This window comes from Mirounga leonina, unplaced genomic scaffold, assembly GCF_011800145.1.
Source record: "Mirounga leonina isolate KUSES-001 unplaced genomic scaffold, KU_Mleo_1.0 Mir_178, whole genome shotgun sequence".
Taxonomy (NCBI): domain Eukaryota; kingdom Metazoa; phylum Chordata; class Mammalia; order Carnivora; family Phocidae; genus Mirounga; species Mirounga leonina.
In genome coordinates this window covers 22,295,333-22,322,309 of record NW_023270464.1, presented here as the reverse complement: position 1 = coordinate 22,322,309, position 26,977 = coordinate 22,295,333, and the positions used below count along the sequence as shown (strand labels likewise).

At 52.1% G+C, this 26,977-nt stretch overlaps 1 protein-coding gene across 1 annotated transcript; it reads left to right on the top strand.

Annotated features, from left to right (window-relative positions):
- The first annotated feature begins 427 nt into the window (after positions 1-427).
- Positions 428-25,718, top strand: MFGE8 (milk fat globule EGF and factor V/VIII domain containing). The gene is made up of 10 exons (XM_035024107.1): positions 428-595; positions 12,122-12,262; positions 14,817-14,942; positions 15,329-15,460; positions 18,085-18,266; positions 18,673-18,828; positions 19,498-19,642; positions 23,450-23,634; positions 24,646-24,801; positions 24,928-25,718. The coding sequence occupies exons 2-10, from the start codon at positions 12,190-12,192 to the stop codon at positions 25,063-25,065; spliced, it is 1,293 nt and encodes a 430-aa protein (XP_034879998.1). The 5' UTR covers positions 428-595; positions 12,122-12,189; the 3' UTR covers positions 25,066-25,718.
- The last annotated feature ends 1,259 nt before the right edge of the window (positions 25,719-26,977 follow it).

The following is a 26,977-nucleotide window of genomic DNA, read 5'->3' as shown; positions in this document are numbered from 1 at the left end:
TTGTTTTTGTTTTTTTTTAATTTAATTTAATTTATTTATTTGACACAGAGAGCAAGAGAGAGAGACAGAGAGCAAGCACAAGCAGGGAGAATGGCAGGCAGGGGAGAAGCAGGCTCCCTGCTGAGCAAGGAGCCCAATGCGGGGCTCCATCCCAGGACCCCGGGATCATGACCAGAACCGAAGGCAGACGCTTAACGACTGAGCCACCCAACAGAATTAGGTGCCCCTAATTTTGTTTTTTAACAATTTCCAGGGAAGAACTTGATGTTCTTCCGGAAATGGCCTCGCTCCGGTCTCATTCATGAGATGGGTTGTCCAGATGTCCAGCTGGCCCACGTAGAAAGGCTTTGAGCAGAGCCCTTTAAAAATAGATTTTTCTAAAGCATTTCTTCCACATCCTTTTGACTCTGCAGACCAAAACCCAACCCAGATGTGGGCATGTTCCCCAGCAGATGAAAACGCCTAGGACCTCTCTGGGCCCAGGAGGAAACTGTACCGCATGCCACTGATCTCCTGGAAAGGAGAGAAGGAGACGAACTTTACATGAAGAAAATAAATGTGCCTGAGTAGCAGTTTGATAAAGATCACCAGGCAGGTAAGATGTGAAGCTGGGGCTTGAATCCAGGTGCCGGGTCTAAATCTATCTGTACGACCCCCGGCAGCCTGTTCCAGAGGAGCAGACAATCCCGGTGAGGAGACATCTCAGGGCACCGCTCCACTATGAATAGATCTTGGCTGGTTCTGAATGTCGGAGCTTCAGGTGTTCAGAGGAGGGGAAATTCGTCAGGGCGGAGGGAGTCTCCAGAGAAATCCATGAGGACAGTGGTCAACTGAAGCCCCAGACGAAGTATGGAAAATCACACAAAGGAACCTCAGAATTTGGCCCACCCCTTCGGTTTCAGTGAGAAAACACTTTTACGTTTTTCAACTGAAAGCATATTTATTCGCCAGCACTGGCCCCTGGCCCTTGGTCTCTGGCTTGGAAACAAAAGGGGGTTGTTTGGTCCCTGGGTCGGGATGTTTGCTCACAGATCATGATGTGTGTTCAGAGCATCTGGTTGGGAAAGGGGGTGTGCACTTGGAGGGTGTGAGTGTGGGGCCGCCTCGAGGCTCTGCTCAAGCCCACATGATGCCTGCGTTCACCAGTGCTGGAAAGCAGAGGGGGAGGCGCCGGGCCCCCTGGCCTCCCGTGCACTTGGAGGGTCATCGCAAACCAGCATCCTGGAGGTGGTGTAGACCTCAGAGGTCACCTGTCCTCACTGTCCCTCTCCTACACTGTCCTCCTGACACATGTCCTTCGCTTCAGTCCCTTCCGGCACAGGGAGCCCACCGCCCACCGCCCACGAGGGGAGTCCGTCTCCCGTTGCATACATAGCTGCCATCACTGGGGAGCACTTCTTTCTCTCTCTCTCTCTTTTTTTAAGATTTATTTATTTGACAGAGAGAGACACAGCGAGAGAGGGAACACAAGCAGGGGGAGTGGGAGAGGGAGAAGCAGACTCCCCGCTGAGCAGGGAGCCCGATGCAGGGCTCGATCCCAGAACCCTGGGATCATGACCTGAGCTGAAGGCAGACACTTACTGACTGAGCCACCCAGGCATCCCCCTGTCTCTCTATTTTAAAAAGATTTTATTTATTTATTTGAGAGAGTGAGTGAGAGAGAGCACGAGCGGGGCAGGGGAGATGGGGAGCAGGCAGAGGGAAAGGGAGAAGCGGGCTCCTGCTGAGCAGAGACCCCGATGTGGGGCTCGAACCCAGGACTCTGAGATCATGACCCCAGCCGAAGGCAGATGCTTAACCGACTTACCCACCCAGGCGCCCCTCTCTATCTCTTTAAAAAATATTTTTATTTGAGTGTAGTTGACACCCAATGTTACATCAGTTTCAGGGGTACAACATAGTAAGTCCACTTCTCACTACGTTATGCTGGGCTCCCCACAAGTGCAATCCCCATCTGTCACCACACAACACCATTACAGTATTGTTGACCGTATTCTCTACTCTGTCCCTGTTATTCCCGTGACTTAAGCACTCCTCCTCTCGTCTATAATCTGCTTTGCCGTCACCTCCCACACCCTGGATCTGGTTCTGCCCAAGGGGGATAGTCATGTCATTCATTCCATAAATATTTTAGGGGTGCTTCCTTTCCTATTGCTGGGCACTGTGCCCAGGCCTGGAGATGAGGATCCCTGCGGGTGTGGATGAGATAGATGAGTGACAGGCAATTTGTTTCAATAAAAAAGTCACCGCCATCCACTTAGTTGCTCAGGCCAGAACCTGGGTGTCATCTTTGAGCCCTCTCTTGCCTAACCCCATACATCCTGTCTGCTGAAAAGTCTTGTCAGCTCCACTTCCAAAATCCTTCCAGGATTTATCCTTTCCTTTACAACTGCCCCCACCACTCACCATCGCCCAGCTCCTAGCAACCACTGTCCCTCCCCTGGACCACTGCCCTAGCCTCCTTGCTGGTCTCTGCGTCTCTCTCGTTTCTCTATAACCCATTCTCCAAAGAGCAGCCGGAATCAACCTTTAAAAACAATGGCACTCTTCTTCCCAAAGTCCTTCAATAGAATTTTCTTTAATGTAAGTTTTCCCCCAAAGTGCAAAGTATATTCAAAACACACACCTTGAGGCATTGTCTCATAGTGAACACACCTGTGTAGCTAGCTACCAGAACAAGATACAGAACATTTCCAGCCCCCAGAGGCCCTCTTGTGCCTCGATCTGTCCCTAGCCCTCCAGCCAGAGTAACCACTATTTTGACTTCTAAGCCATTGGTTAGTTTGTCTTTGTATATACACAATTACAGAACATGTACTCTCTTGTGTTTGGTTTCTTTTTCTCAACATTTCATTTTCTGCGTGGTATAGAGTGTGGATTTTAGTCTATGTGCAAAAGTAAATACATGAAATCTCTTGGAGGGGTACAGCACATCGGAAGGCTATTTGGAGGATCTACCATAGCCGAGTATGTGCATGCCTTGTGATCTAGCAACTCCTAGGTAAATATCCAACAGTTATGTGGGCATGTGTTCACAAGACATGCACAAAGATGTTAATATCAGCCTCAAACTGGAAACCATCAGGAGAGCATTATTATTGCTCCATTTTACAGATGAGAAAACGGAGGCTCAGAGAGATTGAAGAATGTCTAAGCCCTTTCTTGCTGCTATAACAAAATACCAGAGACTGGGTAGCTTATAAACAATGGAAGTTTCCTTCGCACAGTTCTTGAGGCCGGGAAGTCCAAGATTAAGGCACCAGCAGATTCGGTGTCTAGCAAGGGCCTGCTTTCAGGTTCATGATTGGTGCCTTCTCGCTGAGCCCATAATGTGCTGGAAGGGGCAAAGGAGCTCTCTGGCCTCTTTTATGGGAGAGCTAATCCCATTCGTGAGGGCTCCACCCTCATGACCAAAGCACCTCCCAAAGTTCCACCTTCTATCACCATCACATTGGGCATTAGGTTTCAACATATGAATTGAAAGCAAAGAACTTGCCCAAGATCACCCACTTGGCATAATGCAGAATGAGGATTCAAACGCAGACAAGGCCCCACCAGGGCTCTGGTCTGTCTCTGCAGCCTCTCTGGGTTCTTCTCCCCTCACCCTTCGTCAGTCCTGATATGTTGGCCCTCATGCTCCTGACTAATTAGCTAGGCTTGTGCCTTTCTCAAGCCCTGCCCCCCTTTTAACATTTTTAAAATTTTAGAATAGTTTCATATTTATAGAAAATTTGCAAAGACGGTTCAAGAGTCGCTATCGATCTCTTACCCAGTTTACCCTATTGTCAACACTCTACCTCACCATGGCACATTTGTCACAACTAAGAAGCCAACATTGGCACGTTATTATGGCCTAACCTCCATATTTTATTTGGATTTCGCTAGCCTTTCCATTAATGCCTTCTGTTCCAGGCTGGCATGCAGAATGCCACATACACTTAGCATCATGTCTTCTCGTCTCCTCTGGGACAATTTCTCAGACTTGCCTTAATAGTTTTGTGCAGTATTGGTCTAGGGTTTTGTAGAATGTCCTGAAACTTGGGTTTGTCTGCGGTTTTTCTAATTTTTCTAAAGGGTGATGGGTTCCTGGAAGGAAGACTACAGAGGTAAAGCCCACTTCTCATCCTATCATTTGGGGCAATGCAATCCACAGGACTTATCACTGATGCTGTTCTCCTTGATCACCTGGGGAAAGGAGAAGGTACCTTTTCTGAAACATCGTTCCACTGAAGAGTTACTATTCTTTCCATCCTTCCCGTACTTTGGAAACAAGTCACTGATCACAGTCCCTGTTCAAATGAGGGGAGGGCCAGTAAGCTCTACCTGCTAGAGAGAGAGTAGCTACCTAGATTATTTGCAGTTCTTCTGTATTCGTTCGCTCATTCATTCATTCATTCATTCAATTATTTGTACGGCTATGGACTCATGGATATTTATTTTATACTTTGGGTTATAGTCCAATAGCACATTATTTCTTTTGTTGCTTATCTTTTTCCCCTTTCGGTGACTGGGAACTCTTTTAGCTTAGCTTTTTTATCTGTTTCACATCCCTAATCCTTTTGTTTTTTAAAGCATTTTCTGGATGCCCCAGGTTCATCTTGTGTTCTCTCTGCCCTAGCCCTAGAATTGGCCATTTCTCCAAGGAGCCCTGATTCCTTTCATTGGAAACATGTAATACAGACCAAGGTCTGAGCACTGGGCTGTCGCTGCTTCTAGTCCCTGTTAGCAGACAGAGCTAGGAAACATGCACACGCATTCTAACCTGTGTGTACGCACATATACACGCACCTACGCGTATATATATGCATATCCATAGTTATTTCTGCACCTGTCATCTGTATCTAAATGAAGATAAGCAGGAATGCATACACTTCCTTGTCTCAGGCCAGGATGCAGGCACACGCAATTTCAGAATTGTTAACCCATATCCCCGTGAGGAACAACTGGGCTGCCTCTGGGGTTCAGCAGTTATATACAGTTCCTTTTGTCTTTAGCCTTATGGTTTCTAGTTCAAACACTGTTTCCCAAAGTTATTTAGGTCAATTCCTCTCCACACCCCTCCCTGCCACACTCCAGCCCCACCCCCCCCAAACCCCACTGCTTACAGTGAAGTTATTTATATACTTAGATTCTTTTGTCACAGTCTGGAATCTTCCAACTTTCTGGATGATTTTTTTAAAAAAAGAGTTTATTTATTTGACAGAGAGAGAGAGAGCACAAGCAGGGGGAGCGGCAGGCAGAGGGAGAGGGAGAAGCAGGCTCTCCGCTGAGGGATGCAGGCTCCATCCCAGGACCCTGGGATCATGACCCAAGCTGAAGGCAGATGCTTAATGGACTGAGCCACCCAGGCGCCCCTCTGAATGATTTTTTTAAATGTGCATATGTTAAAGCTCAATCTTTGGGCTGTCAATTTCTACCCATTTGGCAGTTGCTTAGCATTCTGTATCTACCACTCCAGGATCCTGCAGGATAATCCCATCACCTAAAATTCCCCCAGGCCTCCCCTCTGCAATTAACCACCTACCCCTTCCCCAAACCCCTGTCAACCGCTCATCTGGTTTTTTCGCCCCTACAGTTTTGCTTTAACCAGAATGTCATGTAAATACAATCACACAACATGTAGCTGTTTTGATCTGTGTTCTTTCACCTAGCAAAATGCATTTAAGGTTTCTTCATGTTGATGTGTGAATCAATAGCTCAGTCCTTTTATCACAGAACAGGATCCCATTGTATGGGTGTTCCACAGTTTATCCATTCACCTACTGAAAGACAAGGTGGTTGGGTCCAATTCTTGATGACGATGAACAAAGCTGTGGTAAACATTGATTTTTCAGCAAATAGGTTTTTGTGTTACCCGAAGTTTTAATTCTCTTAGGTAAATTACCTAGGAGTGCGATTGCTTCGGGGTCAGATGGCAATTCTATGTTTAACTTTTTAAGAAGCTGCCAACATGTCTTCCAAAGTGGTTGCACCGCTGTGCATTCCTCACCAGCAATGAACGAGCATTTGGCGTGGTCAGGTTTTCTGGATTTTAGCCATTCCAATAGGTAGGCCGTGATATTTAATAGTTGTTTGCATTTTTATTTCTTTAATGGAAAATTATGTTGAGCATGTCTTCATAGGCTTATTTGCCATCCATAGGTCTTTTTTCTTTTTTTTTTTTTCCTGTTTAGATCTTTTGTCCATTTAAAAAATTTTAAATGTAAATTTTAAATTTAAAAAATCTGTGTTTTCTTATTTTGAGTTTTAAGATTTCTTTACTTATTCTGGATACATGTTCTTTATTAGATGTGTGGTTTGCAAATATTTTCTATCAGTTTTCGGCTTGTCTGTTAATTCTTTTACTGGTGTCTTTCACAGAGCAAAGGGTCTACTTTTGATAAAGTCCAATTATATCGATTTTTCTCTTGTGGATCCTGCTTTTGGTATTGTATGTATGTAAAACTCATCCCCAAACCAAAGATCATGCAGATTTTCTTCTGTTTTCTTCCAGAAGTTTTATAGTTTTGGGTCTTATAGTTAGGTCTATGATCCATTTTGGGTTAAATTTTGTACAAGGTGTGAAGCTTGTTTTCCACTTGATTTTGTGGCGCACGGACATCCAATTATATCAACGCTATCTGTTGCGAAGATTCTTTCTCCACCGAATTGCACAGCTCCTTTGTCAAAACTCAGTGGACTTTGTTGGTGTTGGTCAGTTTCTGAGCTCTTGGTTCTGTTCCTTTCGCAGAACTTTTGCCTCCTCAGATCCTTGTAAGGCTGGCTTCTTATGGTTCAGGGTCTCAGTGGGAATGTTACCTTTTCAGACGAGGCTTTGCTAGTCACCCACCTAAACTGGTCCCACTTCTCTCCTCCGTGTTATGTCACACAATCATGTCCTGTCATCTCTGGAGAACTTGCTAGCACCTGAAATAGCTTCTTTTTCTCTTTTTTTAAATTGAGGTATCCTTGGGGCACCTGGCTGGCTCAGTCAGGAGAGCACGTGACTCTTGATCTCTGGGTTGTGAGTTTGAGCCCCACATTGGGTGTAGCGATTACTTAAATAAATAAACTTAAAAACATAAATTGAGGTATACTTGACATGTAACATCATATTAATGATCTTCTTTCCTTACCTATGTAAGGCACCTGTGGACAGCTGTTCCCTTCGTGCCTGGAATGGTGCTTGGCTCAGGGTTGGTGGAATAAAATAATGATTCAATTTTAAATTTTATTATTTATTTATTTATTTATTTATTTATTTATTTATTTATTTAGTAAACTCTACCCCCAACATAGGGCTCGAACTCATGACCCCAAGATCAAGAGTCACATGCTCCACTGACTGAGCCAGTCAGGTGCCCCCCTCTCTCACTCTTTCAAAATTAATTTTTTGGGGCGCTCAGGTCATGATCCTGAAGTCACAAGATCGAGTCCCCCATAGGGCTCCCTGCTCAGCAGGGAGTCTGCTTCTCCCTCTGACCCTCCCCCGTCTCGTGCTCTCTCTCTCATTCCCTCTCAAATAAATAAATAAAATCTTTAAAAAAAATAAATTTTTTTTATCGTGGTAAAAAACGCAAATGCAATTTACCATCTAAATCTTCTTTAAGTATACAATTCAACAGGGTCAATTATGTTTGCGCCATGGTGGAGCAGAATCTCCAGAACTTTTTCATCTTGCAGAACTGAAACTCTGCCCCCCTTCAAGAGGAGCTGCCCTTTCCCCCCACATCCCAGCACCTGGCAACCACCATTCCACTTTTTCTTTCTATAAATTTGACTATATTTTTTTCAAGGTTTTATTTTTAAGTATCTGTACATCCAACACGGGGCTCGAACCTACAACCCCAAGATCAAGAGTCACACGCTCCTCGGACGGAGCCAGCCAGGTGCCCCTCTATGAATTTGACTACTTTAGATACTTCATATAAGTGGAATCATGAGATTACACTTTTTGTCTGTTTGTGACTCAATTCTCTTTCGATTGTTGTTTTTACGCAGACATGTGTCTCTGTGTGAGGTACTTTTTACCTAGGTGTGCTGTTGGTGAGTTCAGAGGGACAGACGCTGTGGACAGGCACTCTGCTTGGCCAATGCACATTCTTTCACCGGCAAACTTACACATCCTTTTCACTTGTTAAAACAACACTGTGCTGTGTCTTAGCACAGTTTGTTTAGCTCTTCACCTCTGGGCATTTCGGACTGTTACCAATTTTTCAGAACCATAAATAGAAGTACCATGTGCATCTTTGTACATTGCTTTTTATTTGGGTAATTTCCTTCCAGTGAATTTGCCCAAAGCAGAATACAAGGTCAAGTTTTGTAGGTCTTACTACAGTCAGACTATGATTCGGACACTGAATCAACTTGTAGTTCCACCAATTAGGTGTAAATGTTTATTTCCCTCCTCACAGCCCCATCAACTTCGAGTTTTGTCAACTTAATGGAATTTTTGTTAAGTTTCTGGAAGACACAGTATGATCTCTGATTGTGTAGGGGTGTGACTAATTAAAAAATAAAAGCATACCTGGTTTCCTATCATATACATGAACAAAATCTGAAGCTTTTAAGTGGACAACTGTTTCAGATGATCATGGTACGACCATCTTGTAATCCTGGGATGCTCTAGTACTGGGTAAAAAAAGTGTTCAGGCCAAGGAGCTACTAGCCCACTGAACTCTACAAGGGTCAGATCATACAAGAAAATCCCCTCCTTCTCTATCCTTTCTTCACCACCCCTTGTGGTCCCAAGGCTTAGGTCTTTTGTTTTTTTCCTCAGTGAGTCTAGCCAGTGGTTCTCTTATTAGTTTCACATTAGCCTCATCTGGAGAGCTTTAAAAAAATACTCATTCCTAGGCTCCACAGGGATTGAGATTTATTTGCTTTGGAATGCATCCTGGTCATCTGTATTTCTATAAAAATCTTCCCAAGTGACACTAATGTGCAGTGAGGGTTTCCAGCCAATGCTCACCACAGTTACTGCTTAATAAATGCTGTTGAGTGACTTACTGATTTGAGACAGATTTCTGAAGAGTTGTATTCTTTTTTATTGAGATATAATTCACACAACGTAAAATCCATCCTTTTAGAACGTGAAGTTCCGTGATTTTTAGCATACTCACCAAGTTATGGAACCATCATCACTATTAAATTTCAGGACGTCTTCATCACCCCCAGATGAAATCCCACTTGCATGAACCATGACTTCTCATTCTGCCCTCACCCCAGCCCCTGACAGCCACTCATCGACTTACTGTCTTTATAGATTTGCCTGTTCTGAACATTTCATATAAATGGAATCATGGCCTTGTGCGTCTGGCTTCTTTCACTTAGCATCATGTTTCCAAGGTTCAGCCATGTTGCAGCGAGTATTAGATCTTCATTTATTTTTATGGCTGAATAATAGTCCATTGGATGGATATACTACTTGGTTTATCCATCCATCAGCTGATGGACATTTGGATGGTTTCCAGTTGCTGGCTATTAATGTTGTTATGAACATTCATGTGTAAGCTTTTGTATGAACATATGCTTCCAGTTTTCTTGGGTATATATCTAGGAGTAGAATTGCTGGGTCATATGATAACTCTCTGCTTAACCTTTTGAGAAGCTGCCACACTAGTTTTCAGTGTCTGCACCATTTTACAATCCCATGAGTAATGTGTGAAGGTTCCAATTTCTCTACATCCTCACTAACACTTGTTATGATGTTTTTTGGATTATAGCCATCCTAGAGGGTGTGTGAAGTGGTATCACATGTGGTTTTGATTTTGATTTACATTTTCCTGATGACTAATAATGTTAAGCATCTTTTCATGTGCTTATTGGCTATTTGTATATCTTTGGAGAAAGATCTATCCAGATTCTTTGCCTATTTTATTTTTTTAAAGATTTTATTTTTTAGAGAGCGAGCGAGAGAGAAACAGCATGAGAGGGGAGAGGGTCAGAGAGAAGCAGGCTCCCCGCTGAGCAGGGAGCCCGATGCAGGACTTGATCCCAGGACCCTGGGATCATGACCTGAGCCGAAGGCAGACGCTTAACCATCTGAGCCACCCAGGCGGCCCGATTCTTTGCCCATTTTAAAACTGGGTAGTCCTTTGTTGTTGAGTTACGAGTTATTAATATTCTAATATTCTGAATATTAGGGCCTTATCAGACATGTGATCTGCAAATATTGCCTCTCATTTTGTGGGTTGTCTTCTTGCCTTTTTGATTGTGTCCTTGGAAGTATAAAAATTTTAAATTTTGATACAGTTCAGTTAATCTACTCTTCAGTTAATCTACTCTTTCCTTTGGTTGTGTGTGTTTGGTATCAGGTCTAAGAGACCATGCCTAATCCAAGGTCACGACGATTTATACGTGTTCTTTTCTAAGAGTTTTATAGTTTTAGCTCTTATATTTAGGTCTTTGATTTATTTTGAGTTAATTTTTATATAAAGTGTGGAAGTCCAACTTTATTCTTTTGTGATTATCCAATCATTCTAGCATAATTTGTTGAAAAAAGTTGCTCTTTCCCCACTGAATTGTCTTGGCACTTTTGTTGAAAATCAATTGACCATAGATATATGGATTTACTTTTGGATTCTTAATTCTATTCCATTGATCCATATGTCTATCCTTATGCCAGTACCACATGGTCTTGCTTAACGTAGCTCTGTAGTAAGTTTTGAAATTGGAAAATAGGGGCGTCTGTGTGGCTCAGTCGTTAAGCGTCTGCCTTCGGCTCAGGTCATGATCCCAGGGTGCTGGGATCGAGCCCCACGTCCAGCTTCTGGCTCGGCGGGGAGCCTGCTTCTCCCTCTGCCTCTGCCTCTCCCCCTGTTCATGCACTCTCTCTCTCTCTGTATCTCTGTGTCTCAAATGAATAAGTAAAAAAAATCTTAAAAAAAAAAAAAAGAAATTGGAAAATAGAAGTCTTCCAAACTCTTTTTTCCCTACGAGATTGCTTTAAAGATTCTCGGTTCTATCCATTTCCATATTAATTCTAGGATCAGCTTGTTAACTTCTGAAAAAGGGCAGCTGAAATCTTGATAGGGATTGTGTTGATCTTATACCAATTTGGGGATTATTGCCATCTTAACAAGGTAAGTCTTCCAAGAACAAGTCATCCATGAACAAGGATGACTTTCCATTTATTTAGGTCTTTAATTTCTTTCAATGATGTTTTGTAGTGTTCAGTGTACAAGTCTTGCACTTTAAATTTATTCCTAAGTATTTTATTCCTTTTGATGCTATTATAAATGAAATTATTTTTTTCTTTAAAGATTTTATTTATGTATTTGAGAGAGAGAGATGATAAAAAGAGTCATTTAGATAAAAGTCAATGTGACCAGCAAGTCTCTCCCCACCCTGGTCCCCTGGTTTCCTTCCCCTTAGGCAACCACTATGCTCATTTCCTGGGAGACTGTCTATAGCTGCTTGCCCGCCAGAAGGGCAGAGGTGAATAGTTGCTCTGGAGACCGTATAGCCTGCTAATCCTAAAATATTTTCTATCTGACCCTTTGTAGAAAAGGTTTGCTGATTCCCTTTTTAGTCTTTTATCATTTCAAAGGATGCTGCTATGATACGCTAGGACATCTTTGTATATATGTCATTTTACACAGTGAATTTGGATGGAAGGAATGCTCTTAAGTGCAAGGGCTAGGTCTTAGGGTCTCCATCTCGGTCCCTCTGGTAGGTATTACCAAGTAGCTCTCCGGAGAAGTTGAAGCAATTTAGACTCCCTCCGACAATGCATGCTTGGGCTTGCTTCCCACAGCCTCGCATTAACAGTGCGCTAATAATTCGACACTTGCCAATCTGATAAGTGAAACCTGGCACTGACTGTACTTTTAATTTGCATTTTTCTCATTATGGATAAGGGCTAAGCATCTTAAGTCTAAAATTTAAAAAAACCGAAACACCGAACAACTCCTCCCGAGGCCTTCCCGGTCCAGTCGACTCAGGACTCGGGGGCTTGGTCACCCGCTCCCCGCGGGACGCGGGGCGTGGCGGCGGGAGGCGGGAGGCGGCGGCGCGGACCCCTCGCTGCCCCCCTTCCCTGGCTGGCCGCGGAGCCCCGCCCCGGGCCCGCCTCCCGAGGGCCTGGGCGGAGCTCGCGGGCCGGGGGCGGCGCCGCGCTGCCTGATTTATTCCCGTCCAGGAGCCGGAGAGAGAGCCCGGCGGTGTGCACGGCCCGAGCGCCCGCTCCCGCGCCCGCGTCCCCACGGCATGCCGGGCCCCCGCCTGCTGGCCGCGCTCTGCGGCGCGCTCCTCTGCGCCTCGGGACTCTTCGCCGTCTCCGGTGAGTCGATCGCGCCGCCCTCTGGCCCTCGCCCCTCCTCTCCGCGCCGTTCGGAAGTTCGCCGCGGCGCCCTCCCTCCCCCTCCCCTGTTTACAAACTTGGCCAAAGAGCCGGGGCCGTGCGGAGGGGCGACTTCTCCGGCTGCGCCCCGGCCGGACGCGGGGATGCGCTCGGCCTCTCCTGCGGTCTCCGCGCTCGGGCGTTCTGGGCGGTGAGAGAGGCTTGAGAGTGGGGCGGGGACTCGGGACACCGGGTGACAGCCCCACGGCCCCCAGGGATGGGGCTTACACATAACAAAGGAATCTGCTGTGTCGGGCCTCTCTTTTCCCATCTGTAAAATGAGGCCATTGAACTGTGCCCGACTCTGGAGCGTCTTCCACCTGGAAGTTAATAGGACTCTTGTATTGACAAGTCTTGTCCAGCCAACTTTCCCTGGCTACTCCCTCGCAAGCTCTGGTCATTGGAGTTTTGCATCCCCGCTTGTAGGTGCCTGGTGGGATGAGCGAGGACCGGGAAGGCGGAGGAAGGCGGAGGAAGGGGATGGGGTTCTGGGTGGGGTCCAGGAGTGGGGGGGAGCAAGAGCCTGGGGAGGGACTTGGAGAGGGCCGCCCCTGGACTGGTGGCTTCCGACTCCCTCCCGCGGCCTTGGCGTGCCGCTGTATCTTCCTTGCTCCTCCTCCCCCGCCGAGGAGGCCTCCCGCGCACAGCTGGGCCTCCGGCGGGCTGGTCCTGGGGATGCCCCATTTCTTCACCGTGGGGCCCACACAGCCTGTCGCCTCCAGGGCTTTGAAGAGGTACCCGTGGTCGGCGCGCTTCGGGCACCCCCTCCCTCATTTTCTCAAAGAAAGCAGGGGTGGGGGGGTGTCAAAGCTGAGCCCTGGCGCTGTCTTCCTGCCACAGTCCGACCCCCAGGCCTGGAGCCAGAACCTCAAGGGCCCTCCAAGCTCGCGCACACTTGGGGACTCGCAACTGGGGGCTGTCCAGCGACCCTGAGACCCAGCTGGGTCTTTGAAGTCCCTTTCCACTCCTCTCTGTCCCCACAACCTGAGCCCTGGCTAAATGTTCCTGGGGAACTCACCCAAAAAGACAGGACTCTGAAATCGCCAAGGTGGTTTTGTAGAGGGTGATCTGGCTTTTCCTGAAAAGGGGAAAGTACTAGGACTGTTGTGTGCAGGTGAGTCAACCTAAGACCTGTGCTGGGGTGGGGGTGGGGGTAGAGGCCACCTTTCACTGTCCTTTTTTCCCCAGTGGACCGCTTTGCCCTGGAGCAGAATGGAGAGAGGGTGCGGTTGGTTGGGGAGAAGGGGAGTTGGATTTTGTTGGGACAGGAGCCCAGGACTCTGGTCATTCCCAAGGCTCTGTCTGTGGCCTGCAGCCTGCCAGGTCAGGGGAGGGGATTAACCTGCTATTTAAAGCCACTGACTAATAGCTCATTGGGAGCCGCCTGTCCTAAGCTCCCAGGCACAGCCGAGGCGGCGCTCAGGGCTCTAGTTCTCATTAACGGTGTTTGCTGTTCCCTCTGCTCCCTTCTCCGGAGCTGGCCCAGCTCTCTGGAGCTTTGGGATTTCAGGAGCCCACTACTTCCCCCCCGCCCCCCACCTGGGATGGCATGACTCTGTGGGGAGGAAAAGCGATTTCTCGTGTCTTACCCCACATGATGGGCTAGGCCCTTCTGGGATGCGAAGGTCAGCTAGGAGATCCCCTACCTGCCTGCCGGCCTGGTGGGGTGCACCAATAGCTCAAATCTGCCCCCCCCCCCCAGCTTGAAGTGGTGTGGTCCTCTCCAGCCCTCCTCCTCCGTCTGCAGTGGTTCTCAAATCTGCTTTCCTTCTCACCTCTTCACCTGAATTCCTCCTCACCAGGAGGCCCATGCAGCCTCTTGCCTGAGCCACTCCTGTCAGATTCCTACCCCCGAGCCCTAGGGATCTTTGTGTAGCCCCAGGGGAGCCCATCCACAGCTCTGCAGAGGGCCTTTTCTCCATACTCTACTTTCCAGAACGGGAAATGGCTTCCCCACTCCCACCTCACCCTTGAGAATCTCTGATTTTTTTTTTTTTTCTTTTTTCCCCTGGTGGACAACGGTGGGCAGCTGAAGGAAGGTTAAGGGTCTGCAGGATGGAAAGTCTTTGAACTTGTCATTCCTAAGGTCCCTGCGGGTCTGGCCCCTACCTACCCTTTCTGCTCTGTCGTCCTGTTCTCCAGCTTGCCATGGCCCTGTGTTCCTGCCCTCTTTAGAATATTCTTTCCTCACTCCCCATTTGGGCACACTCCACTCCATCTCTTAGACCCAGCTCACCTGTCCCCGCTGCAAAACTTCCAACTCTAGCAGAAACCATACTTCCAGCAGCCCTTCATGCAGGCTTCTGTCAGAGCTGGTGATGTCTCTTCATCACCCAGTGACTGTCCCTCTCTTTCCAGTGGTTTCTTGAGGCCTGGACCACACTTGGTTCCCCTGTCTCAGCGACCCAGCCTGCACATGATAGCCCCCTCCCGCCCCCAGTATTTACTGAATGAATGACTTGCTATTCTTGAGTCTGAGCTGGTGACATTGCAGGTGACTTCTGTGACTCTAGCCAGTGCCTGAATGGTGGGACCTGCTTATTGGGCCAGGACAACACCCCCTTCTACTGCCTGTGCCCCGAAGGCTTCACGGGCCTGATCTGCAATGAGACAGAGAAAGGTATCTGCCCTGGGCCCTGCGTCCCTCTCCACACCCAGCTCCCAGCTGCATCCCCGGCTGCCGGGCCCAGTTCATTCCCGAGTGGGCGGTGGTCCCCGGCACCTCTCCCGTGGTGGTCAGCCAGAATTTCCCTGGAAACTCCCCGTGCCACTTGGAAAGCCTGGTGCTTCCCTCACTGGGACTGATTCGCCTGCACCTGACCCTTCTTGGCGCCAGGCTGGCCCAGGCTCCTGTCAGGCAGAGGAGGGAGGGAGGGGATGGCAGGGGGAGGCGGGCAGGGGGCTAAGTTTGCACGGAGGGTCCTTTTGGGGAATCCGCTGCTGCTTGTCTCCGTCCCCAGCTCCTTCCTGATCCCCTGCACAGCTTACCTGCCTCTCCATCCCTAGGTCCTTGTTTTCCAAACCCCTGCTACAATGATGCCGAATGCCAGGTGACTGGCGACTCGCACAGAGGGGACGTCTTCACCCAGTACATCTGCAAGTGTCCTCATGGCTATACAGGTGTCCACTGTGAGACCAGTGAGTATCTGGGGCTGCCTGCTCTGATGGGGGAGGTCCTAAGCAGCCCAGGCCATGTGCTGGCCTCATTCCCTGCCTCAGGACCTCCTCTGGTAGATTGGGGGTAAGACAGAGCCTTAGTTAGCGGTTCTGTTGTCCTGGACTAGTCCCTGCTTGGCTTCTGTCCTCAGACTGCTGGCCAGGCCTGATGTCACTGCAGGGGAGTGAAGGGTGGTGGTGGCCCCAGAGGTCAGGAAGTGCTGCTGCCTGGGTCACCACGAACCAGACACACAGCATTAGGGTTAAGTCCTGAGAGTTTTCTACCAAGAGGGGAAAACAAACACATTCTGAATCTTAGGGCCCAGGAGGTCAGTAAGTAAGGCTGGGGCCTTGGAGTCTGACAGTTCCTGGCCCAAGTTTGACTGCGGCCTCATCACAGAGCTCAGGGAGGAGGGAGAGGCCTGGGCAGGCCGGGCCATCCCCTCATGGTCAGGCGGTCAGAGGCCCGGCGTGTGCAGAGGGGCTGACCTGCCTGGCTTGCCTGGTTATCCACTCAGCCACAGAATGGCCCTGGGTGGGTGCCCAGCCTCCAGTGCTGGCGGTGGCTGTCCACGCTGTCCTCCCTCCTGGCCCAGCTGGAGTCCCTCCCACCAAGCTGGGACTCGTCCTCGCCTGCTGAGGGCGGGCGGCTGAGTCCGCATCTTCAGGGCGTCCAGTTTCTTCGGTCCAGTGGGTCTGCCGCTAAGCATCTTGGGCAGGGGCAGACGGTTCCCCTTCAGGCAGATGTGGGGATGCTCTCTGAGGTTTGCGGATCTGCAGAAGGAGGAGGGGGTGCTGGGCCAGCTGGGTGGGCGCTGGGGCCTGGGGAGAGCACCTCAGAGGAGGCGGCACGGAGGGCCTGTCCCCTGGGCTCGGGGCTGAGGCCGATGTCTTTTGAGATCCTGGGTGGAGGAATGTGTGCATGTCTCTGTGTGTGCGTGTCTGTAGTTGGGGGGTCACTACGGCAGACAGCCCTGGGTGGGGCCAGGTGTGCCCACTAATTACTGTGCGGGGAGCCAAGGCAACCATGGGTGTGCCCGAGTTGCAATTACCCGCCTAGCCTTCAGCTTTCGGCCTGGGGTCTGCTCCAGGTTGGATGTAGCAGCTCCTGGGGCAGAAGGCAGGAGGCAGCCGCAAAGGGGGGGGGAGCCCCCAGAGGGAACATTGCAGCCCCTCCTTGTTAGGTGGTGTGTTGCCTTGGAGCGCAGAGGGACCCCACAGGCCCACAGAACGCACACTGGGGTCCCTTAGAGTGTGGACATGTGAGGTGTGAGGACCTGGTTGCAAATCCTGGCTCAGCCCCTGGCCAGTTCTGATCTTGGCTGCATGGCTACACTTTCTGGGCAAGAGTGGCCTAGCACCAAGCTCAGCATGAACCTGGGCTGTTGTAGCAAGAATAGATCTATCCCTGGCTTCTCTGCATGGGGGAATCTCTGGGGGATGAGAGGGGCTCGGCCCCCTAGGACCACATCCCTGGGGTAATGGTGAAGGTGATGGCCCCTTGGCCAGGGGCAACTTGGCGGATGGCTGGTTTAAGACCAATAGTTGGAAGGAGCAAAAAGTAGGAGAGAAAATGGAATGGTATTCACGCCACACCCAGGAAAGTCCTGCCAGTGGGGTTGTAGAAAAGTCCAGGCAGATTTGCTTATTGCCTTTTTTTTTTTAAGATTTCATTTATTTTTATTTTTATTTTTTTTAAGATTTTATTTATTTATTTGAGAGAGAGAATGAGAGAGAGAGAGAGAGAGAGAGAGAGAGAGCATGAGAGGGGGAGGGGCAGAGGGAGAAGCAGACTCCCTGCTGAGCAGGGAGCCCGATGTGGGACTCGATCCCGGGACTCCAGGATCATGACCTGAGCCGAAGGCAGTCGCTTAACCAACTGAGCCACCCAGGCGCCCAAGATTTCATTTATTTATTTATTTGAGAGAGAGAGACCTCAAGCCGGGGGAAGGGGCAGAGGGAGAAGCAGACTTCCCGCTGAGCAGGGAGCCCGATGCAGGGCTCGATCCCAGGACCCTGAGATCATGACCTGAGCCGAAGGCAGACGGTTAACGACTGAGCCACCCAGGCGCCCCATGATTTGCTTATTGCTTTATGTCCTGTACAAATATTGGTCACTGCCAACTGGGGTGCCCCTTCTCCCAAATCCGTCCTGGGGAAGCCAGGGGTTGGGCTGGATATGGCGGTCCTCCGGGTGGGCTGAGGACACTGAAGAAGAGCAGGTCACACTGGAATTCCCTCCCTCCAGTCCGGTCCCTGCCCCCACTCTCACCCCCCCGCTGCTGCTTGACGCCCCGTGAAAACAAGACCATCTACCACAGCCTGACAGGAGATTCTGGCCGCCAGTCCCAGCAGTGCCACGGGTGCCGGCCTGGCCTGGCCTGGAACCTTCGGGGCAGCCCTGGGTCCAAGCCCCCCATGGCTGTCTGCCCCTCCCACCCCCCCCTCCTCACCATGCACCTTTTCTTGGGCCCTGAGAGTCCTTTCCTGGTCTCTGCTCTGGGTCTCGGCAGAGGCCACACTGTGTTATTTTCTGGTCCTCTGGGGCCCACGTGCTTGGGTGGCCACCTGACGGCCGCCTCCCCCCTCTCCCCGCACCCCTGCAGCCTGCATCATGCCGCTGGGCATGGAGACGGGCGCCATTTCCGACTCGCAGATCGCCGCTTCATCTGTGCACTTGGGCTTCATGGGTTTACAGCGCTGGGCCCCAGAGCTGGCCCGTCTGCACCGCACGGGCATTGTCAATGCTTGGACGGCCAGCAACTATGATAAGAACCCCTGGATCCAGGTATGGAAAGAATGGCTCTGGGGCGGGCGGAGTGGTGGGGGGGGCAAGGTGAGGGGAGTATGCCTGCATTTGGGGGGTCATAACCAAGGTCCAGGTAGCAAGGTCATGGGTTCCCATAGGTGAAGTATCTGTAAGTGGAGGGCAGTCTTGCGGGGGGCGGGCGGGGGTGGGGTTCCTGGAGTGGTGGGGCCGGATGAGGAGGAGCAGACCCCAGGCTGTGGAGCGGCTGTTTGCACTGGATGAAGCCTTTGGGGGCCTCGTCCCTCTTTGTGTGCTTCCCTGAGCACTGGGCCCAAAGCTCTGAGAGGCCCCGATGAGAAAGCCCCCCTCCTTTCTAGATAGGGAGGGTGGAGGGAGTCTAAAGAACCCAGGAGATAAGGGTACCGTCCTCCCTCCTGGGGTCCAGGTGAACCTGATGCGGAAGATGCGGGTGATGGGCGTGGTGACACAGGGTGCCAGCCGCGCAGGCAGTGCCGAGTACCTGAAGACCTTCAAGGTGGCCTACAGCGTCAGTGGACGCAAGTTCCAGTTTATCCAGAGTGCAGAGGGGACAGGAGACAAGGTGAGGGCTCTAAAGAAGGGCTGTGGTCTGCACCCCCTGGGGCTCCAGAGCTATTTGAGGGCTCCCAGTGGAGTGAGGGTATGCTGGATAATTAGCCATGTGGTGGGTCATCAGCTGCCTCTTGGTTCCCAGAATTTGGGAAACCCACGTCAGGCCCATGTTCTGTGGTTCCTACTTTATAGATGAGAATAACGAAACTCAGAAAGCTTCAATGACCTGTTGAGGGTGGCTGTAGTTGTGGAGGTAGGATGCATTCTGAGCATTCAGGGCTACCATGTACGTTGTGCAGGTTGTATACTGCTCAAGGATGTCATTACTAAGCACCATGCATGATGTGGACATCATAGGTTTGTGTACTTCTGCCTGTGGGGGAATTAGTATAATAAAGTGTCTTGAGAAAGGAGTGCCTTATCCTAATTTGCAGAGGCACCCTATAGATGATGGGTGGCCCTGTGTGAAAGGGGTTTATGCCCACGCCCCATGATGACCAAGAAAGGTCTGCGAGGGGAATCTGTGTTGAGGGCTGTGGGTGGTCAGAGGAAGAACTGGCCCCCTGCTCGCTCTGCTAAGCCCCATGTCTGCCTCCCAGGCCTGACGAGGGAGGTGAGGCAACCCCAGGAAGCTGGACTGCCCACACTGACCCATTCCTCCAATCTGCTTTCCCCCTAGATATTTGTGGGTAACATGGACAACAGTGGCCTGAAGGTCAACCTGTTTGACTTCCCTCTGGAGGTACAGTACGTGAGGCTAGTGCCCATCATCTGCCACCGGGGCTGCACCCTCCGCTTTGAGCTCCTTGGCTGTGAGCTGAATGGTGAGTACAGGGGGGCTGTGGTCAATGCTAAGAAATGGGCTTCTCTGCCCACTTCCTTCTCAGCCAGGCCGAGCTGGGTAGGACGGCAGCAAGGCGGGGGACCTGGGCTCCCACAGGAGATGCCCACGGGAGGGATCACCTGGCTCTCAGAGCGCTTGCCTCCGTGTTTGGGATCTGCCAACCCTTGGCATTTGGGTTGGTGGGAGAAAAAGAAAAAGACACCCTTTCAGTTGTCGAAGTATTTTCTGTTATTCTGATTGGTTCCTTGAGCTTCTAGAACATGTAGCATGAGTTCTGTTTTACAGACGTCAGCTCCATGAGGTCAGGGAGTTTGTTTTCTTCACGGCTCTAGTCCCAGTGCCTAGAACAGTGCCTGGATTGTAGATGTTCAATAAACATTTAATGAACGAGTGAATGAATACAGAAAGGGAGGCCCTGATAAATTATTTATCAAGTGCACACAAGCTGGTAGGTATTAAAACTTGGTCTAAATCCCTGGGCTTTTGACACCCACCCACTTAGTGTTTCTCTCCCCCCACCCCTGCAACCTCCCCCAGACCTCCTGTAACTCATCATTTAAGAGAAACGTGGGGACTTCTAGAGTCCTAGGGCTGGAGCTGATGCCTTTCTGCTGCCCTTTCCAGACAGAGTCCCAGATGGAGGGATGGGGGGTGGGGGGCACCAGGAAGAGACCGGTTTTCTGATGAGCCAGGAAAAAGTCATCACTGGCCAGGTCAGGCGGCAGGGGCTGGGCTGAGCAACTTTGTCTCAGCGCGGGGCTCTCCCGGGGCTATTTCCCTCTCTTTGCAGACACAGCGCCACCTGCTGGCCGCTGGCGGAACTGTAGGGCTTGCTAGGCAGAGCTGCAGAGCCAAAAGGTGGCTCTCTGCCTTTCTTGTCTTACTCAAGACCCGTCCTTTTAAGATTTTTTTTTTTTTATTTGAGAGAGAGAGAATGAGAGAGAGAGAACACATGAGAGGGGGTAGGGTCAGAGGACGAAGCAGACTCCCTGCCGAGCAGGGAGCCCGATGCGGGACTCGATCCAGGGACTCCGGGATCATGACCTGAGCCGAAGGCAGTCGCTTAACCAACTGAGCCACCCAGGCGCCCAAGACCCGTCCTTTTATTTATTTATTTTTTTAAAGATTTTATTTATTTATTTGAAAGAGAGAGAATGAGAGAGAGCACATGAGAGGGGGGAGGGTCAGAGGGAGAAGCAGACTCCCTGCCGAGCAGGGAGCCTGATGCAGGACTTGATCCCGGGACTCCAGGATCATGACCTGAGCTGAAGGCAGTCGCTTAACCAACTGAGCCACCCAGGCGCCCAAGACCCGTCCTTTTAAAGTGTGAATTTAAGTCATCGCATTCCCTCTCCCAGGGTCATTGCCTTTTTGAGCCTTACTGTTTAAATGGGGAGTTACAGACTGCCTTCTGCTAAAAGAACATTTAAGCTATTGGTACAGGACAGGTCTGGGGGCTCTGCAGCCTTTGGCTATTAAAGTTGCCTGCATGGTTCATGGTCCTGTCCCAGCCGTCTCCCTCCTAGGCCAAGAGAGGGCGAGCCTGGCAAGCTGTGGAGGCTGTCCTGTCTGCTTTCCTCAAGGTCTGGATCTTCTCCTTTCCCTAATTGGCATTCCAGTGGGCTGGTGAAAAGTGTTGGTGTGTGCGTTTATATACACGTGTGTGCGTGTGTGCACATGTGTGGGGCTGAGGTCTGGGCATGAGGACTCCCCTGTTGGGATGACTTTTGAGTGGAGGCTTGAATGACAGAGCAAGCCCCATGAAGAACTTGGAAAGAGCATTCTAGGCATGTGAGGAGCTGGCAAGTGCAAAGGCCCTGGGGCATGCTGAAGGATAGAAGGCTGGCCAGTGGGGCTGGAGCCTAGAGAGTGAGGGGAAGCTTACTGGGTAGTGAGGTTGGAGAGGTGGATGAAGCCAGACGAATTGGGCTGTATGGATCATTTTAAGGATTCAGATCTTTATCCTCAGAACAAGGGGCAGCCATGTGGGGGTAGGGGGAGTGCTAATAGGACAGGATTGGAGTGTGTCTAGAAGGGATCCCTTAGGCTGTGTGGGGAGAATGGGGGCAGAGGGCCATCGTGGGTGAGGGCAGTCCTGTGGGAAGGTAAGGTGGCTTGGGTCAGGGTGATAGACTGGCTGGGTTGGGTGGGTTACAGTCCTCAAAGTGAGCTCCGAGGACCCAGTAGTGTGAGCATCACCTGGGGGCTTGTAGAAACACGGGCTCCAGCCCCACCCTAGACCTGTGGAAACAGAATCTTCATTTTAACAAGATCCTTGGTTGGTCTACGAGAAGCACTCCTCCCTAGGGTCCTTCCCAGGGTCACATAGTGAGGGATAGAGTGGAGAGTCCTGGCCTTTGGCTCAGTGCCCCTCCCAACGGCATTTCCCCTGGAAGCCTGACTTTTTCAGGAGGCCCAAGAGTGAGGGGGCACCAACTTCAGGGAAGCAGTGGATCTGTAGAGGGGTCCCCCTTGAGCCTAGGATCATGGCATACTCTGCAAAGCTGCCCCAGGCCTGAGGCTTCCCAGGAACACCCCGCCTCCCAGCCTAGTAGCCTCTCCCTGTGAGAGGAGCGGGGGGATGACCTGGCGAACACCCCTCACAAGGAGGTGGTGCGATTAGCAGGTGGATACCTACACAGCTGGAGGCAAAGTCTTTAGTGGCCCGAGTGCAGGCGTCTGGGGAGACGGTGGTGTAAGCACCATATACTCCAGCCTGCTCCCAGCTGGAGGCGGGGGTGTCCAGGCCTGCTTCCCCCACCCCCAGAGGCCCCCAAAGGACAGAGCGGAATGAGGATTCCGCCAGGCGTGAGACACACCCATCATTCTCTCGGGAGTTTTGTCTCCTCCTGTCCCCCCCTAACTGTTCTGGTCACCTACAGGTGGGGATGACTGTGCCGAACAGCTGGGCGCGTTGCTGAGTGGGGCAGGCCTGTGCCCGGGCCCGAGTGACAGCACCCGGAGTGGTCAGTGTTGAGTGTGAAGGCCCCCTGGGGGACTCCGAGGGAGGGGCTGCTGGGTAAGGGGACGGGATCCGCCCTGAGCCCCGGGGGTTCCAACTGCTCTCATTTCCACCTGCTGGAGGACAGCTGCGTCCCCTTCATCCCCGGGTTACCAGCAGGTAGGCCTTTATGGCTCTGGGAGGGGGCGTGCCTGGTGGCAATGATGTCACAGCCTGGTGTGGTCATTAGGAGTGTGTGTGTGTGTGTGAGATGTGGGCACACTGCTTACTGTCTCTCAGCCTGCTTCCTCGCCTGCAGAATGGGGTTACTGATACGGCTTTCAGGTTCCTTGTGGTAGATGAAATGGCAGAAGTGAGCCCTGGATCAATGGGATGCTTGTTGCTGATGTTCTTGACAAAAATCATAGGCCTCAGCCTTGTTACATAGCAGCTGGACCGTAGGAATGAGAGAGAAGGGCTGAGTCCCGTGGAGGCCCAAGGCCTGCCCAAGTGAGGTGGTCAGGGCAGGCTCCTTGGAGGAGGTGTCTCATGAGTCAGGCCTCGAAGGCATGGGGGAGGTGGTGTCAGGGCCTGCCCTCGTGCAGAGGGGGCAGGTGGTGGGGGATCTGGGAAGGGCAAGTCAGGGTCGGGTGTGGGAGTGGAGAGCGGCTGGCCCAGGTGAGGAGTCGGTGAGGTGGGCAGAGAGAAAGCACAACGGTTGGCTCTAAAACCAAGAGGCTGCCCGGGGCTGGTCAGGATCCACAGCTCCTCCCTGTGGTCGCCTCATGCTGTTGCTTCTGGGAGGCTGCGGGTCCTGACCTCCGTGACAAACCTCCTTGCTGGCAGGATGTGCTGAGCCCCTGGGCATGAAGGACAACTCCATCCCCGACAAGCAGATCACGGCCTCCAGCATCTACAGGACCTGGGGCCTGAATGCCTTCAGCTGGTTTCCCTTCTATGCGCGGCTGGACAAGCAGGGCAAGTTCAATGCCTGGACCGCTCAGACCAATGATGCCTCTGAGTGGCTGCAGGTGGGTCGGGGTGCAGGGCTGCAAGGCTGGGGTTGGGTGGGATCTATGGGGTCGCTGATCTTTGATCTCTGCCCAGCCCAGGCTTCTGCTCCCCGAGAGGAAGTGTCTGAAAAGCCTTGTTTTTCTTCAGATTTGTTTTTTTTCCCCTCCCACGTGCCCCACCCAGGGGTGTGTGTGTGTGTGTGTGTGTAGGCAGAGGAAGGGGTGAAGGGGTGTGTGTGTGTGTGTGTAGGGCCATCCCACCAGCTGCCACAGGGTGACAAGGCTGAACCCATGGGCAGGAGGGCAGGACAGAGGAGGGACACCTGACCCAGGCAGGCACACCTCAGGATTTCTCTGCCTGACTTGGCGTCTGAGAACACATCATGGGGCAGCCCTTGGATTTCATGAAATTGGGAACCAGGAGAGGCACAGAAAACTGGAGTGTCCACTGATCTTAGAGATGAGGGAACCGTCCCGGCAGGGTGAGGATTTGCCTGGGCCTCACCTGCTGTTGGCAGCAAGCCAGGTGTGCAAGCCGGGTCTTGGGACTGCCTGTCCAGAGGCCTCTGGCAGGCTCCCCAGGATGGTCAGGGACCGGGGGCAGGAGGTTTGTCTCTCGGCCCCCAGTCGCCATCAGTCTGTGGAGCCGGGTTCTGTGAGGAACTGCCTGCATTTGGACTCGTTCGAGATCCCTGCCAGGCTGTGGACAGCCCCGCAGGACCCCTCAGGAGCCACTCCAGGAGCTCTCCTGTCCTTGTTCTCTTCGTACCGGGGTGGGGTGCGGTGGGGATCAGCTGCAGGTTGGCCAAGGCCCAGGCTGTGAACTCTAGCTTCACTGCAGCGAAGTGCCTACCAGAGCGTGACAAAGTAGGTGACAGGGTTTATGTCCATGGTCTAGATGAGGAGGTGGTGCAAATGAAGTAGCTTCCCCCAAACTAGAAGTCAGACCCCAGCCTGTCTGCCTTTTCCCACTTTACTGGAGAGAATGAATGGTCTACACAAAGAAAATGTGGTTGGTTTTCCCTGTAGGTTGACCTGGGCTCCCAGAGGCAAGTGACCGGCATCATTACCCAGGGGGCCCGAGACTTTGGCCACATCCAGTACGTGGCAGCCTATAAGGTGGCCTACAGTAACGACAGCATAAACTGGGCCGAGTACAGGGACCAGGGGGCCATCGACAGCAAGGTGAGTGTCTGGCCGGCTGACCTCCTGTCACCCGTCCAGGGGTGCCCTTCGAGTCTGGCCGGGGGCTCTGAGGGGAGGTGGGGGGGGCTGGCCCTGGGGCCCTCCTGACAACCCCTCTGCCTCCAGATCTTCCCTGGCAACTTGGACAATAATTCCCACAAGAAGAACATGTTTGAGATGCCCTTCCTGGCTCGCTTTGTGCGCATCCTGCCCGTCGCCTGGCACAACCGCATCACCCTGCGCGTGGAGCTGCTGGGCTGTTAGTGGTCAGCCCTGGCTGGAGTGACCGCGACCGCAAGGGCCCCTTACCTGGTCCTCCTGGCCTGCTGTTGGCCCGCTGCCTCCTCCACCACCCCACCTCCTGACTGTCGGCGGCTGGCGGTGGGGGTTTCAGCCACCTCGCCTTCCCCCCTGCCCCGTCCCTCCCCTCCCTTCCCCTCCCCCGTGGCCCTGGCACCCACCCCTCCTGCCCTCCCATTCTCTTAGGCACTGTGGGAGTTGAGTAGGTCTGGGACGGACAGGGAAGGGTAAAGTAGGGAGTGGGGGTTACCTGCACCTCCCCGGATCCCTGGTTCTAGTCTCCTGTGTTTTCCCGACACTCGCTCCCGCACCCCACGTCCCACGTTCCCACGGCCCCCGGAGGAAGCCCTGAGGCGCCAGGCTGGAGGATAACAGTCTCCTGTCCCTCAGCACAATGCTACGCTCAGAGCTGCCACCTAGTCCCCGACAAGTCCCCCTTATCTTCCTGGAGACCTCTCTTGACCCTTGGCCTAAAAAGAGACAGAATGGGGTGGGGTGGGCGGGCTTATGGAGAGAAGGGGTGGAGGTGGGTGGCCTGGGGGGGCACCCTCTGTGCTGGTTCTTTCCCCCAGAGTACACAGGCAGCTTCCAAAATATATTTATGTCACCCCCTGGAACTCTTGCTGGGGTTCATCATTGCTCCGTCCACATGGGCTTTGGGCTGGTGCTCCCACCCTCCCCCCTCAGCCCTCCCAGAGGCCAGCATACTCACGTCACCTGCCAGCTATGGAGAGCTGAACAGCAGGAGAAGGGAGGGGACTCCTGAGGGGTCCCACTTCCGAGTCCCGATGCCCGGCCTCTTCCCCTCCGTCCTCCACCCCCCACACCCATGCAGCCCCGGGGCCCAGAGCTAGGGCCCAGTGAGGGGCAAGGGGGTGCCTGGCACAGAGCTGCCTCCACGAATGCCTTTGCTCTCCTACCAGACCAGGAGCACATGGCTGAGGCTGTTGGGTTTTCCCCTTCGGCATTTTCTCTACATTTGGAGTGGTGGGCTGCAGAAACGACTAGAAACTCCACGAACCTGGGCTGCTTTCAGAGCTGTGGGAGGCTCTGGGGTGGGATGCAGGGCGGGAAGGAAGTGGCCAGGGCTCTGCCGAGTGGTCACGAGGCCTCCTGGCTGAGCACACTGGTTCCTGGGAGGCTGCTGGCAAGCTCCCGGGGTCCCCCTCCGCCCTCACCACCCTGCCCTCCAGGCTGATGACATCAGGAAGTAGCCAGTGAGGGGCAGTGCAGGCCAGTGCCCTGGTGATCTGGGAAGGAGACCGGCAGGTAGAGGAGGGACGGAGTAGCTGGGAAAGGGGTATGGGAAACCACCCTAGTATCCCAGGCCTTGGGACACAAGGTGAATTTTCTGGAACAAACTTTGGGAGCCATGCTGTGATACACGTAGACATGGCAGCAGATTTGGGCCACGGGGCTGCCAAAGAGAGGGTGTGGTTTTGCTGGAACTTCGTGGGGAAAATTAGTCTGGAAGTGGCTCCTTCCTGAGAGCTGCCCTTGCCAGGGATTCTAAGCCGGGCAGGGACAGAAAAAGGCCCAGGCTGTGGTCTTTGAGTGAACTGGGGATTGGGGCTCCCTACCCCTGGGGATCTTTCAGCCCACTCCTTCCTGTGTCAGAGATCTCTTCCGTGGAGCTGCATGGATTGCGTCGTGGAGTCAGTCTGGGGGGCTGGGGAGATTTGCTGGCCTCCGGACTCCGTTTTGGGAGCATTTCCTAGCCACAACCCCGTTCTGGCCTCTCCTGGGACTAACAGTGGGAGAAGCTTCTTTCCTCCGCGCCTTTGCTCTGGGATGGTTCCACCCCCGCAGGAATGAACTGTGCCGGGACTTGCTGGAACCCAAGGAGTCCCACTGGCATAAGGGAAAACTGAGGGCT